Source organism: Pongo abelii, chromosome 1 (assembly GCF_028885655.2).
Source record: "Pongo abelii isolate AG06213 chromosome 1, NHGRI_mPonAbe1-v2.0_pri, whole genome shotgun sequence".
Lineage (NCBI taxonomy): Eukaryota > Metazoa > Chordata > Mammalia > Primates > Hominidae > Pongo > Pongo abelii.
In genome coordinates, this window is record NC_071985.2 from 217,460,339 (window position 1) to 217,477,697 (window position 17,359).

Consider the following 17,359-nt stretch of genomic DNA (forward strand, 5'->3'; position numbering starts at 1 on the left):
GAAGTGAAAACAATGCCAATAGAGAATTTCCTTTAGTTCATGCCTGTGGCATAGTTAGACAAGATCTAAAAGTTTCTCATGCCCATTACAAAAGTTCCTGTTATTTGCATATTTCATAAATGACCCATAGAATGTTTTTAGAGATGGGGATATAGTTGTAATAATAATGTATACCCTGAATCCTGAGATCCAGACAAGTTTTGTCTAATACCAGTGAATGTTGATGTCAATCAGCAACTTTTCTGGCCTTTTTACAATTGAGGAGTAAAATAGGAGGAAAAAAAATGGAGTGGGTAGAGGGGGAGACCCAAAGAAATGTTTGGCTTTAACCCCACCCAAAGGTCGGCTGATGCCTCTAGGATATGTTATAATTAGCTGGAGCCAACCCTGATCTCAGCTCATGAGAGATCTATAACCATTTGGCTTCCATAGATGGCTTCAATTCAGCAAACATTTTCATAAGAAATAGTCCCTGTCTTCTAGGATAGTATAGTCTTATTAGGGAGAATCTAAATGGATAATTTCAACACCCCTGATTAGAACTGCAATTAAAGAGCACTCCTGGGTAGAACCAAGTCTTAGGAAGCAGGAGTTTAGAGGTTCTGTAACTTTGTATTTACGTCCTATTTCTTTCTTTAAAGCATTATGTACTTGTATCTTCATGGGCATTTATATAAATGCAATGACTTGTAATTATTATTGGCCACATTGATGTTAAGTTGGAAATATTTTTATTACCAGAAGAGAAACTAGTATCTGTTCCAGATAGAACCCCCTTGGTCCTTGGGCTGCAGTATTTTGGAGACCATTCTGAATAGTTGTCTTCAAGGTGTTTATGGTCAAGACAGACTTTATACTCATGAATCTTGAAGTGTTTTTTTTTCAATTATCCTTTTATCTGTTCCTCCTCAAACCACAGAAGAACCATGAAACATGCTTTTGTTGTTCCCCTTACGAAGTATTGCCTGTAAAATCAAAATAGTTTTGAGTAAGCAGTTAAATTATAACTCTAGCAGTTTTTCTTTAAGGAATCTGTTTCCTTCTAAGTTATATGTGCCAGGCTATCCTCTAGTGCCCTCTAGGTTTTCTGATTATGATGCTGATCTGGTATTCTGGGAAATATCTGTCCAAATTATCCTGATCTCTGAACTCCTGCTATCGAGGTCAGTCACTTCACACAATACCATGATGACAGCTTTACCAAGCCAGATGCTTAGTCAGAGCTTTCCAAGACCCAGCTTTGGTTTTATCAGCAAAATCCATCCTTCCCACCCCCAATACACAACGCCAGTTTGAGGCTCCTCACTACCACAAAACAAAACAAAAAACAGCATCTGTGGGGTAGGGTTTTAGTTAACTGGTCTATCTGGCATTACTTTGCCCTCAAGGCCAGTTTTGTGTGTGAAGGACTGGTATACTACCTGTGGAGCTGGAGTTGCAAGTGAATGCTTTATATTGGACCCACCCTGAGAAAGCGAGTCTGCACAGAGTGGTTAAGATAGGGAGACTTAACCTATCTTAAGGCAGGAGGTTAAGCCATCCTCCTTCCTCAGTCTCCTGAGTAGCTGGGGACTACAGGTGCATGCCACTCTGCCTGGCTGTTAGCAAACTTATTTTAGCATGCCTCTTTTCCTCAAATTCTCCTTAAGACCTGAACCTCATACTTTATTCATCCCATTATTCTTTACTGTTCCTTTTGGCAGGTAACTATAAATTATTTATTTATTTATTTATTTTTATTTATTTTCTTTTTTTGAGACAGAGTTTTGCTCTTGTTGCCCAGGCTGGAGTGCAATGGCACGATCTCGGCCCACCACAACCTCCACCTCCCGGGTTCAAGCAATTCTCCTGCCCCAGCCTCCCGAGTAGCTGGGATTACAGGCATGTGCCCGGCTAATTTTGTATTTTTAGTAGAGACAGGGTTTCTCCATGTTGGTCAAGCTGGTCTCGAACTCCCGACCTCAGGTGATCTGCCTGGCTCAGCCTCCCAAAGTGCCGGGATTACAGGCGTGAGCAACTGCACCCAGCCGGGTTCTTTATATTCATACACAGAGTATATGCACAGAAAATAAGTCTGGAGAGGTTCAGTGTTAAGAAAAATCCAGAACTTGGAAATAAGGCAGAAGGATGACTAGATACCCTTTCATTGTCCTATTGGAGCATCATCTAACAGGCTCACCCAAGGATTATTAAACTCTCTAGAACATGGTTCTCAAAGTCTACTCCCCAAACCATCAGCATCACTTAAGAACTTGTTAGAAATGCCACTTCTCAGGCCCCACCCAAGACCTACTAAATAGGAAACTCAGAGGTGAGGCCCAGCAATCTGTTTTAACAAGTCCTCCAGCTGCTTCTGATACAGCTAGTTTGAGAACTACCCTAGAGCAATGTACCTTTTTTTAACTTACTATTTATTATTAGTTAGGTCTTAGGCTTTGTGAAGTTACATGTTAATTGTAGATTTTTGCCTGTAAAAGATACAGATCATTTCTGTCAAATAGGAAAGATTAACCCAAAGGTTACAGTTTTACTGTCCCATGGATGTTAACTAGTTTTGTCCTTAACTTAGCAAACTTCTTTAAGAAATGGGGGGTTTGCTGTATATTGCCTAGGCTAGACTGCAACTCTTGGGCTCCAGTGATCCTCCATTCCCAGCCTCCCAAATATGACCACAGGCACATACCATCACGCCTAGCTAATTTTTAAATATTTTGTAGAGACAGGATCTCACTGTGTTGCCCAAGCTGGTCTGGAACTCCTGGCCTCAAGCCATCCTCCCGCCTCAGTCTCCAGAGTAGCTGGGGCATGCAACTGTGCCTGGCTGTTAGCAAACTTATTTTAGCATGGCTCTTTTCCTCAAATTCTCCTTTGAATTAGCATTACTTCCTGCTTGCTCCCTTATTAATAAGTTAAATATATCCTAACACATGTTTACTCTATATATGTATGAAAGACATGTTTCTATTTTTTTAAAAAAACTATACTTTGAAAACAGCAATGAAAATAGCCATTTTCCATGGGGTAGAAAGGGTTCTGACTTTTTCTTTTAAAAGTTCTATCTTGTTTATTTTATTTGAAAGTGTTTTAAAGCACTTTCATTTTCTTAAAGAAATAAAAATAAGTAAGTCAGTTTCTCCCCCAAAAGTCTGAAGTGTGTAAGACTAGAGTAACAGTTCTATTTGTTGAGAATGTAAGTGATATTGAGAAAATGGTAGGATTTTATACCTGCTTCTCATCTTGTGACATTTGGCTTATTATTGCCTAAGACACCTGTACTCAGAGCCAACAGTGTAGTATGCAGATCAGGGACCAAAAGGCTTTGTGAGCCATATAGAGCTCCTTTAGGAAGCCTTGAAGTGTCTTTTTTTTTTTTTTTTTTTTTTTTTTTAAATAGGGACTCATCTGAACCTAAACTTCCAGGGACAAGGGATGAACTCTTCTTTCATTAAATAACCCTTTAGGTTGGATTTCTTGATTACTCGGAACATGGAATTTGCCTTTTTTTTTTTTTTTTTTCTTTTTTAGTTTTCAGGAGGCATCTAGAACAGTACCTGGCTCAGTGTAAGCATTATGCATTAGCTTCAACTACCATTATTCATCTGTAAAATGAGGCTAGTAATAATACTTGCATTTTAAGGTTATAATGATTAAATTAGATAATAAATACAAAATTTGTAGCACTCAGTAGTTAGCACATAATAGGCCATCAAACAGTATTATTTATAACACCTTAACAATAAACTAATACTAAAAAATGATAATAGCATGGAGATATAAAAATATTTTTTAGGCCAGGCACAGTAGCTCATGCCTGTAATCCCAGCACTTAGGGGGGCCAAGACAGGCGGATCACCTGAGGTTGGGAGTTCGAGACCAGCCTGACCAACATGGAGAAACTCCATCTTTACTAAAAATACGAAATTAGCCACTTGGTGGTGCATGCCTGTAATTCCAGCTACTTGGGAGGCTGAGGCAGGAGAATCCATTGAAACCGGGAGGCAGAGGCTGCGGTGAGCCGAGATCGCGCCATTTCACTCCAGCCTGGGCAACAAGAGCAAAACTCCGTCTCAAAAAATATATGCATACATTTTTAAATCATGCATAAAATACAGGCTTCCCCAGTTAAAACAGGTGATTGTTTTATCTTGTTATCAAATAGTTGAGCTGCTCTATTTAGTCCTGGGTTCTGTGTAAATAGAAACTACAATTGTGGGAAAGTGGCATAGAAATCAAACTAGGATTTGGAACTGCTTTACTGTTTAACCAGCTTCTTTGCAAAGGTAAACAAGAATGCCGTGTAATTCTGCCACTTTCACATGTGAAATTTTCTTCTGATTTCATAGGAACCTTGGGAAACAGCTGAACCGATTAGCAGTTTTAGGGAATGTTAGTTCTGTCCTATAGAGTGTCTATCTGATTATCCAGTTTGCCACAGCTGCCTTTTGGGCTCATGTCTTGTTTTGAAATTTGTTCCATTGATCGTATCTGCTGTGTGATTTAGGAGGCCTTTGATGTGTTTGGGGAATGAAGCCCATGAGGATGACTCCTGGCTCTAGGGGAAGAGGCTCAAGTAACATGTTCTTCTACGCTTGATGTGGGCACATTTGGTCCTGTCGTGCTTGATGGGAACTCAGTGGGAACGACACCCTTCCTTTCTTCACTTTTGTGCAGTAATGGCACTTAGACTGAATTTAGAAGCCCAGTGGCTTCATTATTTTGAAGGCAGGCCAAGAAATGTCCTAATGAGTATAAAACCTTCATTTTATAAGTGTTCTTGCAGGAGAAGTATTTATTTCATCATATGTCACCATAGTGATTATGTGCCTTTTTAACTATCGAATGTCAGCTATTCCGAGCGTACTCCATGTTGTTCAAGATTTCCAGTTACTCCGGTGCTAGTGTGGCAGATATGTGTTTTAATAAAAATGTATTAAACCTATGTGCTATAACTGTAGCTGCTGTTTGGAATGAATTACATGCACATAGGGGCAGTTCTTCAAAGTCAGGACTTGACATTGTATCTACGACTACTCCATATAAAACTTATTGTTGGCCTGGCGTGGTGGCTCATGCCTGTAATCCCTGCACTTTGGGAGGCCGAGGCAGGTGGATCACCTGAGGCCAGGAGTTCGAGACCAGCCTGGCCAACATGGTGAAACCTCGTCTCTACTAATAATACAAAAATTAGCCAAGCATGGTGGCACACACCTCTAATCCCAGCTACTCGGGAGGCTGAGCCAGGAGAATCGCTTAAACCTGGGAGGTGGAAGTTGCAGTGAGCCGAGATCGTGCCATTGCACTCCAGCCTGGGTGAAAAGAGCGAAACTCTGCCTCTAAAAAAAAAAAAAAAGTTATTGTTAATAATGTATGGCCGTGGGCTTTTTTGTTTGTTTGTTTGTTTTTCGTTTTTTCTTTGAGATGGAGTTTCGCTCTTGTTGCCCAGGCTGGAGTGCAACGGTGCAATCTTGGCTCACTGCAACCTCTGCCTCGCAGGTTCAAGCGTTTCTCCTGCCTCAGCCTCCCAAGAAGCTGGGATTACAGGTGTGCACCACCATGCCCGGCTAATTTTTTGTATTTTCAGTAGAGACGGGGCTTCACCATGTTGGTCAGGCTGGTCTGGAACTCCTGACCTTAGGTGATCCACCCGTCTTGGCCTCCCAAAGTGCTAGATAGGTGTGAGCCACCACACCTGGCCGGCCGTGTGTTTTTAAAGAAAGTTTATAGGTACTCTTTTTTTTTTTTTTGGAGACAGAGTCTCGCTCTGCCACCCAGGCTGGAGTGCAGTGGTGTGATCTTGGCTCAATGCAAGCTCTGCCTCCCGGGTTCACACCATTCTCCTGCCTCAGCCTCCCGAGTAGCTGGGACTACAAGGCACCCGCCACCACACCCAAGCTAATTTTTTGTATTTTTCACCATGTTAGCCAGGATGGTCTCGATCTCCTGACCTTGTGATCTGCCCGCCTCGGCCCCCCAAAGTGCTGGGATTACAGGCGTGAGCCACCGTGCCTGGCTTAGGCACTCTTTAAATGGCTTGCTTTTCCTGGAACTTAAAAAAAAAAATGAATAAAGTTATGTAATTTGAATATGGCTTTTCATGTTTTTCTTGAAATTCAAGTAGAGACTTATTGTTTGTTTTCCAGAACTCCACTTTGGCTAAAGAGAATGCTATTCTTTGATATAGAAATTACCAAAGTTGTGGTTCACGCCTGTAATCCTAGCACTTTGGGAGGCCGAGGCAGGCAGATTGCTTGAGTCCAGGAGTTTGAGACGAGCCTACACAACATGGTGAAATGCTGTCTCTACTAAAATTACAAAAAAACTAGCCTGCCGTGGTGGCACGTGCCTGTAGTCCCAGCCACTTGGGAGGCTGAGGTGTGAGAATCACCTGAGCTCGAGAAGTCGGAGTTGCAGTGAGCTGAGATGGATCACGCCACTGCACTCCAGACTCTAGCCTGGACAACCGGAGTGAGACCCTGTCTCAAAAAGAAAAAGAAATTGCCAAAATTCATGGATCCCCATCATCTCTGACCTCACCATGTGTACTGGTGCACGGTCTGGGCTCACTGCAACCTCTACCTCCCAGGTTCAAGCAATTCTTGAACCTGGGACCACAGGCACACGCCACCACACCTGGCTAATTTTTGTATTTTTAGTAGAGACATGGTTTTGCCATGTTGCCCAGGCTGGTTTCAAACGCCTGGCCTCAAGTGATCCACCCGCCTTGACCTCCCAAAGTGCTAGGATTACAGGCTTGAGCCACCACACCCCACCTGATCTCACCATAAATTCATTTGATTTATAGATTTTGCTTTAAGATCATCGAGAGGGAATTAAGGACCATCTGCTTTAAACAAATTCAAAGTATGAAATATGAGCCAGGCATTTTGGTATACTCCTGTAGTCCCAGCTACTCGGGAGGCTGAGGCAAGAGGATTGCTTGAACTCAGGAGTTAAAGACCAGACTGGGCAGCATAGCAAGACCCCATCTCAAAATATATATACATATACACACACACATATGTATGAAATATGTAGATTTTTAGAAATAATGGAAGTAGGAGTTCCTTATAAAGGCTTCACAATATCAATTCTTAAAGTAGCAATAATTTAAAAGGATCCAATTTGCAATAAATATGCCAAATATTATGTGGGCACTCAGGGTCACATAAAATTTGATATGCCTGGGCCAGGCACGGTGGCTCATGCCTGTAATCCCAGCATTTGGGAGGCGAAGGCGGGTGGATCATGAGGTCAGGAGATCAAGACCATCCTGGCTAACACAGTGAAACCCTGCCTCTACTAAAAATACAACAACAACAAAAATTAGCTTGAGCGTGGTGGGGGGTGCCTGTAGTCCCAGCTACTCGGGAGGCTGAGGCAGGAGAATCTCTTGAACCTGGGAGGCGGAGCTTGTAGTGAGCCGAGATCGCGCCACTGCACTCCAGCCTGGGCAACAGAGTGAGACGCATCTCAAAAAAAAAAAATTGATATACCTGTGTCCTTGACTTCTGGTTGCTGAACTCACTGTATAAAAGCTGTATGTTGATCTCTGCCCCCTCATTTGTTCTTGTATGGTAAGTTTTTTTCCAGTTCACCCACAAATTTAGGTGGGGGTATACAATTGATTTAACTTTCCCCTACTTAGTTGAGATAATTAAGATGCTGAAATTAAGTTGAGGTATTTAAGATGCTCCTATTCTTTGTGACATAAAACAGGCCGTGGAGATGAGATAAATTCTAGATGGAGGAGTTCTCCTACTTCGTGGGATAAAAAGTAGAGGGAAAGATTTTGCCTTTCTAAAAGGTCAAGATATCTGAGGCGTCGTTTTGGAAAGCCCTTACCTAAGATAATCCTAGAGGATCTCTTATACTGATTTATCATTATCACTGGCCTCAGCTTACCTTTCCCTGGAGAGTTCAGAGAATAAGTAAATGGTCCTATATTAGAGGTGGAGTGTGTCCCAGAGCCTTGTAGAGAAAAAGAGGTTCTAAGAATAGCCTTCTGTTTAATTTACTTCTCTCTGACTAGATCTTTGGCTTTACCGGATTAAGATTTAAGAAAGAACTTCTTCTGCTTCGAAACACTAGACCTTTTAAGGCATCAGACTTGTTTGTGGCAACTATTCAGAAGGAATGTATCTGTATGCATGAAGTGCAGCATGATATATTCCGACTTTAAAGCTCATTCTTTTAAGGTGAGGTGGCTCATGCCTGTAATTCCAGCACTTTGGGAGGTGGCAGAGGTGGGAGAATCACTTGAGGCCAGGAGTTTAAGACTAGTCTGGGCAACATAGAGAAACCCCCATCTCTACCAAAAAAAAAAAAAAAAAAAAAAAAATTAGCTGGATGTAGTGGCCTGTGACTATAGTCTTAGCTGCTTAGGAGGCTGAGGTAGAAAGATCCCTTGCACCCAGGAGGTCAGAAGTGCAGTGAGCCATGATCAGTCACACCACTGCACTCCAGCCTAGGTGCCAGAGTGAGACCTCGTCTCAAAAAAATAAAATTAAAAATTAAAATCCAGAATAAATGGATTAGAATCTTGGCTCTTCACTTATTGGTTCTATGACCTTGGACAAGTTATTTAAAGAGTTGTGCCCTCAGGTTTCTTATCTGTAAAATAGGAGTAAAACTTGGAATTTTAGAAGGATTAAATTAATTAATACATGCAAAGCACTTAAAAAGCTGCATAGTAATTGGGCCAGGCGCGGTGGCTCACACCTGTAATCCTAGCACTTTGGGAGGCCGAGGCTAGTGGATTGCCTGAGCTGAGGAGTTTGAGACCAGCCTGGGCAACACGGTGAAACCCCGTCTCTACTAAAATACAAAAAATTAGCCGGGCGTGGCAGTATGCACCTGTAATCCCAGCTACTTGGGTGGGAGGCTGAAACAGGAGAATCGTTTGAACCTGGGAGGCAGAGGTTGCAGTGAGCCAAGATCGTGCCATTACACTCCAGCCTGGGTGACAGAGCGAGATTCTGTCTCAAAAAAAAAGCTGCATAGTACATAATAGATGTAGATGCTCAATAAATATTAGTCATTACCATCAGTAGCAGTAGTAAGAGTTATAGTAACAATAATTGTCATTTCTCTTGGAGTTAAGTTATTCATCTATCCCTGCTACTTTCCCATAATCCCCAAACATAGGCACACTGTTGACAAAGTTAAAACCTTTTTCTAAAATACTGCTATTCAATAGAACTTTCTGCAATGATAGAAATGTCCTACATCTGTGCTCTTCAGTTTGATAACCACGGGCAACATGTGGCCAGTGGTGACTTTGTTGGGCAGTACAGATCTAAAGTGTAGTCTTTCCTCTAGTTTCATTATGTTTTATGCTATATTTTATGAATACTTTAAAAAATTCTATGAATATGTCCCACCTTAAAAGGTGTATATTCTTTCTTTTCTTTTTTTTTTTTGGAGACAGAGTCTTGCTCTTTCACCCAGGCCAGAGTGCAGTGGCTCAATCTCAGCTCACTGCAACCTCCGCCTCCTAGTTCCAAGCAATTCTTGTGCCTCAGCCTCCTGAGTAGCTGGAATTACAGGCGTGGGCTACCATGCCTGGCTAATTTTTTAATATTTTTAGTAGAGACAGGATCTCACCATGTTGGCCAGACTGGTCTCAAACTCCTGACCTTAAGTGATCTGCCTGCCTTGGCCTCCCAAAGTGCCAGGATCACAGGTGTGAGCCACTGTGCCTGGCAAGAGGTATATATTCTTATACTGCATTTATAATTTCTTTAAGCCCAGTATCTCAAATCCAAATCCACATTCTAGTCTAGAGAGTTTACATTACTACTTTGCTGAAGCCTGTGATGTGTTTATTTGTTTTTTCTTTTTTCTAACTGTTTCATAGTACTGATGATTTCCAAGTTAGAGGCAAGAACTTGGAAGCTTTGTCTGGTATTTCAACAAATTAAATTATTTTAGAGCAATAGTTGTGTTTTAACTAGACCATTATATTACTTAGGCTTTCTAATTGGGCTAGGAAATAGATCCCCTTGGGGAGGTAAACGTTTTTGACCAGGAACAGTAAGGCTATATGAAAGACAACAGCCTCCTTAGTCACTATTCTTTGTGGGATTTGAGGGTAGAGAATACCTCAGCACTTTCAGATTGATGTGATAACTCTTCCTAGAGAAGATTTCTGGCTGGGTGAGGTGGGTAATGCCTATAATCCCAGCACTTTGGGAGGCTGAGGCGGGAGGATCGCTTGAGGCCAGGAGTTCGTGGCCAGCCTGAGCAACATAGCAAGACCTGATCACAACAAAAAAGTTTTAAAAATTAGCTGGATATGGTATTACATGCCTGTAATCTCTGCTACTCGAGAGGCTGAGGCAAGAGGATTGCTTCAGCCTGAGGAAGTCGAGGCTGCAGTGAGCCATGATTGCATCACTGCACTCTAGCCTGGGTGACAAAGCTAGACCCTGTCTCAAGATTAATAAATAAATAAAGACTCATTTCTACAGTCAGTTCCTGTGGTCTGGATTAGTGTTGGTTTTATTTAGGAACGTATTCAAAATAGTTGGACACGGACAGGCACAGTGGCTCACACCTGTAATCCTAACACTTTGAAAGGCCAAGGCGGCAGGATTGCTTGAACCCATGAGTTTGAGACCAGCCTGGGCAATGCAGGGAGACCCCATCACTACAAAAAATTTAAAAATTAGTTGGGCGTGGTGGTGCTTGCCTGTATTCCTAGCTATTTGGGAGGTTAAAGTGGGAGGATCCCTTGAGCCCAGGAGGTCGAGGCTGCAGTGAGCCGTAATTGTGCCACTGCACGCCAGCCTGGGCAACAGCAAGACCCTGTCTCAAAAAAAAAAGGAAAAAGAAATGAAAAATAGCTGATGCCACATGGTGTTCTTAGATGCTCACCCTGTACTCTTCAGGACTGATGCCTTCTCAGTAAATCGTATTGTTCCCCTAAGTGAGATCACAAGAAAGACAGTCCTCTGCTCTACCTTCTCAACCTTGAGACTTTGTAAGTGACACCATTAAAGCAATCTGAGCAGGGCTTTTCAAACAGTGTTCCCGTAACGTGCTACTGAAAGAGGAAGCAAAGCTCTCCACCTAGATTGGAGCATCTCAACTGCTGTCAGGTTAATGTAGTGTTGGGATTTCTTCTGCTTAAGATATCCTTTGAAAAATGAGTCCTGCAGCTTTAACCAAAAAGAAAAAAAAAAAAAAGGGGGTTTTAAAAAAAAAGTATTCTCGGCCAGGCATGGTGGCTCACACCTGTAATCCCAGCACTTTGGGAGGCCAAGGCGGGTAGATCACCTGAGGTCAGGAGTTTGAGACCAGCCTGGCCAACATGGTGAAACCCTGTCTCAACTAAAAATGCAACAATTAGCTGGGCATGATGGCAGATGCCTGTAATCCCAGCTACTCAGGAGGCTAAGGCAGGAAAATCACTTGAACCCAGGAGGCGGAGGTTGCAGTGAGCCGAGATCGCATCATGGCACTCCAGCCTGGGTGACAAAGCGAGACTCCGTCTCCAAAGGAAAAAAAAAAAAGTATTCTGGTATTTACTGACACCTGGATATTGGGACAAGTTACTTTGGTCTTGAGGAAACTAAAGGTGACATATAGAGTAAGGGATGGGGAGAAATAGCAATTGTTATTTCAAAGACAATAGATTTTGAAAAATTATGCTCCTGTAAGACATTTGTTAACTCTAAAGTTTTCCAGCATGCGCCAAACTTTGTTTTTTTCAGAATTTGGTCAGTGTAGCCCAGAGGTCCAGTCTAGGTGGTGTTTGGTGTAAGACTCATGGTTTCATTTGGAATTCCTTCACACCAATCCTTGAAAGTCTGCCCCATTTGTGCTAGGCTGAGGCTGTCTGGTTATGTGAAGCCCATAGCTAGGGGCCTAGAGGTCCCTATGTTAAAATTTGACTCACAGGACAAATAAGAACTGCATCCTGCCTCCTTTTCTTGCCTGTGTTTTGTAACGAGTTATTTTTAAGTTGCATCCAGACATCCAGCCTCTATGTATACTTCTCCCTGGTCCTCTACATTCTTTCTTTTCTTTGTGACCTCTGTTAAGTTTGTTAAAGGGATGGGAAGGGGTGCTAACTTGTTAAGCACTTTCTATGTGCCAGGCATTATGTTAGGTGCTTTGAATATACTACTTAATACTCAAAACAGCCTTATGAGATAGGTACTCTCATCCCTAATTTTAGGTGAGCAAATTATAAACATGAGAGAGGCTAAGTAACTTTCCTGTAACTCATATTTCTCTGTTAATAATAAAAGACGTGTGAATTAGTGATGATTTTCTCTCAGACTCAAACCCAGTTTTCTTTCCACCTTTCCTCTACACTTTGTAGTATTAGTTCCCCTTTTGTTACTCTTCCAGGGAAAGGTCATCTATGGATAGCCTAACTACGGATTGTTGTGAGATCCTGAATGCTAACCATGGTGTTACTGACTTTCCCTAGGGTCCTATCCTTCCCCCAAAGCTGGAGCAACTCTCGTCGTGTACAAGGACTTGCTAGTGCTGTTTGGTGGCTGGACGCGGCCAAGCCCTTATCCCCTACACCAGCCAGAGAGATTCTTTGATGAAATACACACTTACTCACCCTCTAAAAATTGGTAAGTCACAAAGATAAACTCTTTAAATCTGGAAGAAAAGGCCTTATATCAGTGGATTCTTTGTTTTTTGTGTCGAGTCCCTTTGAGGATTAGATGGAAAGCTGTGGACTCTTTTCCCAGGAGGGGAAAAATGTACATATACACAGATTTTACCAACAATTTCAGAGAGTTTACAGGACTTCCTTAGAACCCTGCGTTTAGAACCCTTATTCTAAAGAGAAAAAATAGAAGAGATTTATTCCTCTTTCAAAAAAAATGAATGAGCCAGTTGAAGAACAGCGAGCCCTTCAGCTTTGGCTGCTAACACTTCAGGAGTGTTGTAGATCCAGATGATTCCTTACTCCTAACTGTGTCTCCAAGACTTACTCTGAATTGTTTTTCAAACATATATTTCTTAATGACAGCAACTGCTGTTTCTTGTAATGGAATACTTAGTACATGGCGCTTGTTAGCTGTTACTGATCAGGACCATAGGGAAAGGTAGCAGGTGGCAGGTGGTGCTCTGTCAGCAAACCAGGCCAAAGAAGCCATGATCTTGTCTCTTGTCATCATTTTCTCATCTCTCTCCCTCCAGACCATTTATATTCAGAACTTGAAAGAAGATAACTTTAAGCAAACTTGTAGGAAAGGCATAAATACATTATGCCACCCTCTACTTATTATCCCAACAAATCTCTGCTGAAGGTGATAGGATTATCATTTTAAATGGATGCCTACTTACTATTTTTACATAAAGTGTGTGGTGCTTACTTCTTGGCTTCCTCCTGTCTTTTTACATTAGGTGGAACTGCATTGTGACAACCCATGGGCCACCTCCCATGGCTGGCCACTCCTCCTGTGTGATAGATGATAAAATGATTGTCTTTGGTGGCTCTTTAGGATCCCGGCAAATGTAAGTACATTTGGTTTGCTCCATATGAGCCTGAAGGTAAACACTCCTGGGAATAACACGTTTAAAAGTGAATTAGGGACCAGGTGCCTAATTGACACCTGTAATCCCAGCATTTTGGGAGGCCAAGGTGGGTGGATCACCCGAGGTCAGGAGTTCGTGACCAGCATGGCGAACATGGCGAAGCCCCATCTCTACTAAAAATACAAAAATTAGCCTGGCATGATGGCACACACCTGTAGTACCAGTTACTTGGGAGACTAAGGAAGGAGAATCGCTTGAACCTGGGAAGTGGCGATTGCAGTGAGCCAAGATCGCGTATTGCATTCCAGCCTGGGCAACAGATCGAGACTCTTAAGAGAAAAAAAAAAAGGTAGATTAGGGCCAGTATTCCTGAGCATGGCTCTAATTATCTCATCCTAGCATTCTGTTCTTTAATCCCTTAATCACAGACCAATAAATTGAAAAATTTGCTCTATAAAATCATAGTTACATAGAATCTCTTTGACACATGGTTCTATTCAGTAGGATCAAATTCTGATGGAACCTCCACCTTGCCTGCTGTGCTGTGCCTGCAGAAGGCCAACTTTCGAGAAACATAGTGCTTTTACTTATTCTACTTTATTACCCAGCTCTTGCCCTTTTGGGCTTTAGAGGAGAAGAGGGGGAGATTGACAGGACAAGTGGAAATGGTGGGCCCTCCAAATGTGATAGGTTGGTTGAGCCACATGTAAAGGGCATGAAAAGAAAGAAAGAAGGAAAGAAAAGAAAAAAACAAATGGGATGGGTTGTGGATTGGGTAGGAGCAGGAAAACTGTGTCAGGCGTGACACTTCTGTGAGGTCATTGTCCCTACCTCCTGTCCTGTCTACTTCTGGCCATACTGGACAGCTCAAGCCATAGTCAGGAGCCAGAGCATTCCATCTGTATCACTGATTCAGCGGTAGCAGCAGTTGTGGTCATTCCCCCTGTGCTCTGAAGTGGAAGTTGATGAGCTGTCAGCAGCAAGACTATCCCACACCTGTCCTCCCTTAGGGCATTTCCATCTTCATATTTTAAAACAGTTATGGAGAGAGATTATAGGAGCTACTGTCCCAGTGAGAGAGTTTAGGATTTCAGATGTTGGAACTATTATTCCTGTGTTTTTGTGGGTGAATCAATGACCTTAAGTGACCATAAAAGAGAGACTGCCATCCAGAAGTCTGTCCTCGTCACGTTGGTCCCTTGAGGGTTAGAGATGCCAGTCTGTCCTTGATAAAACTGCAGCTTTCATTAGTCATTGTGAAATTACTTTTTGTAGCCAGAATCGATAAAGCTTTTAACTCCTGGACAATGATGAAGCTGCCTTTTGAATCGTTTTTTCTCTTCTTTGTGGTTTCTGCTTTTGAAAACTATAGCTTGACCAGTGTCTATTTCCTGCTGTCACCAATTAACTATTTTTTTAATCATCTGCTTTTACTTCAGTTAATAGATGGTTTAAAAAAATCACCTCATCAGGTACTAGTGTCTGGCCACAGACGTGGCTCAGATGAGGCCTTGTGGAAAGAGCAGAGGGAAGGTCTCAGGATGACTGCTAGGGAAAGTAGGGGAAGAAAGATACAACGTAAGTGCTAAGTAGGAGCATAACACTTTGCTGCGCATCTTTATAAAGGTCCCTTCATTTTATATCAGCTCCTCAGAGAGTAGTAACAGTATTTTCATTTTAGAGATAAAGTCAGAGTTAGAGAAAATTAAGTGACTTGTTCAGGCTACAGAGCTGGGATTCAGCAACATGGTCTCTTTCTGGTTCAGAAGCCCCTGAACTCTGAGTAGGGCATCTCTAAAACCTGCTCCAGCCCACACAGTCTGTGAAAGTGAAAATGGTGCAAGTTTGCCAGATGGGCACAGGCATGTGGAACTCCCCAGCCGCCATTATGGTCCCTGGGAGCTCCTAACTACCTTTATCCTTCTGTCCTTAATTCACAGGAGCAATGATGTCTGGGTCCTTGACCTTGAGCAGTGGGCGTGGTCCAAGCCGAACATCTCCGGCCCCAGTCCTCATCCTCGAGGTGGCCAATCTCAGGTGCTCAGGAATTAAAATAACTATTCAGCAAACACTGTAGCATCTTTCAGTTAGGACGGGAGAGGGAGGAGGGAGTCAGGTAAGATGCCAATATGCACTAAGCCAAAGAAAATGTATCATTCTTTTTTACTGGTATTTATTTTTCAACTTCTAATGGGTCATATTATTTATAGTGGTTTTATATTATGCTCCTCCCCAAAACATTTACTTTGCTGTGTCATTTCTCAAGAGAATCCTGCATTTTATTTGGTTGACATTCATGTTAATATTTGATCAACAAAGAATGTATCCTTTCAGGTGAATTATCAGTAATTTGTTCACAGGGATCAGAATTGACATGTTTTTTAGGAGAATGGAGAGGTTATGGTAACTAGAACATTCCCATTTGGGAGCTAGGTAGGCTATTCTCATATACCAGTGAAGCATAAAAAGTCAGAAACCTGTGTCTTTGTAGGTTTATTTTCAATGTCTTCCCCTCCTCAGATTGTCATAGATGATGCAACTATCTTAATCCTCGGAGGGTGTGGCGGTCCCAATGCTGTGAGTATTGCTTCTGTGGCATTCCCATGTGCATGCTGCTAAGTGTTCAAAACCTGTTTCCCCTGTCTTCTTTTCTAGGAGTATACAAGACTATTTCCATGGCATTTTATTTTAAGGAATGCTTTTTGGGTATAGCCTTTGTATTTTCTGGCCTTTGTTTCTGCTCTTTTTTAGGGTTGCGGGGGGATCCTTTTAATCATAGATATTTGTCTCTTGAATATTCATATCTATATTCTTCCTATTCCTATTTCCTTTTGAAGCTATAAAGTTTACTGCTATCATATTTTCAAAGGGGAGAGGGCAGTGGAACAAAAAAGCAGGTTGATAACTGTCAGAGTTCACACAGAATTTAAGAAAGCAGATTCAAAAAGTTGTGGATATGTATTATTTATCCTCTCCTTCAATCCCCAATACATACACATAAAATTATGGGCAAGTGTCAGAACCACTCACAGTTGATTCATGGGTCACAAGCACAATTCCATGTGCTAAGCCAGTGGTAATATATGAATGAATGAAAGCATAAGTGGATGCATGCACAACTGAATAATTAACTGAGGATTTTGCTGTCCTTCTGAAGAGTCCACATCCTTTCAAGACCAGACAGGACAGCTTTGAGACTGCAACTCTGTGTGTGTGTGTTTTGGAACGCATATCACACCTGAGTCTTGTTATTGGTTTTTTTCTCTTACAGCTATTCAAGGATGCTTGGTTGTTGCACATGCATTCTGGTCCTTGGGCCTGGCAGCCACTCAAGGTAGAAAATGAAGAGCATGGGGCCCCAGAACTGTGGTGCCATCCAGCTTGCCGGGTAAGCAGGGAGCTGACAGGCTAGCAGGAGGACAGGTCCTAAATTGTGGAAAACCACATTACTTTGTCAGGTTACAAAGAAATTTGTACAAAAATAGAAAACACCTTGGTGTCACAAAAGAGGTGAACATTAGCCATAGCTCCTTTGGCATTTCTCACTAAATGGGAAAATGTATAGGGGCCCTACTCATTCAGTAAGTCCCAACTTTAAGCATCTGTTTGTCTGTGAAACTTTCCCTTCTCCTTCTAACAAAAACTGATTGTTCCCTTCTCCCCACCCCTTCTCTACACATATCTCTAATGATAGCATATGTCACACAAAGCAGTGTTTGTTCCCATGTCTGACTTCTAGCCTAGAGGGCAGACTACATCATTTTCATCTTCATATCTCAGGTACCTACAAAATGTCTGGCACATGACAGATGCTCATGATAAAATGTTTGACAGTTGAATGAACAATCAGAAT

At 42.1% G+C, this 17,359-nt stretch overlaps 1 protein-coding gene across 8 annotated transcripts in view; it reads left to right on the plus strand.

Moving 5' to 3' along the window:
• FBXO42 (F-box protein 42) overlaps positions 1-17,359 on the plus strand; it is a 107,915-nt gene that overhangs the window by 85,608 nt on the left and 4,948 nt on the right. For all 8 annotated transcript variants that reach the window (XM_054549790.2, XM_054549815.2, XM_054549631.2 and 5 more), the window contains 5 exon segments: positions 12,440-12,593; positions 13,375-13,485; positions 15,447-15,543; positions 16,027-16,083; positions 16,778-16,894. In XM_054549790.2, coding sequence (XP_054405765.1) covers positions 12,440-12,593; positions 13,375-13,485; positions 15,447-15,543; positions 16,027-16,083; positions 16,778-16,894 — 536 coding nt within the window.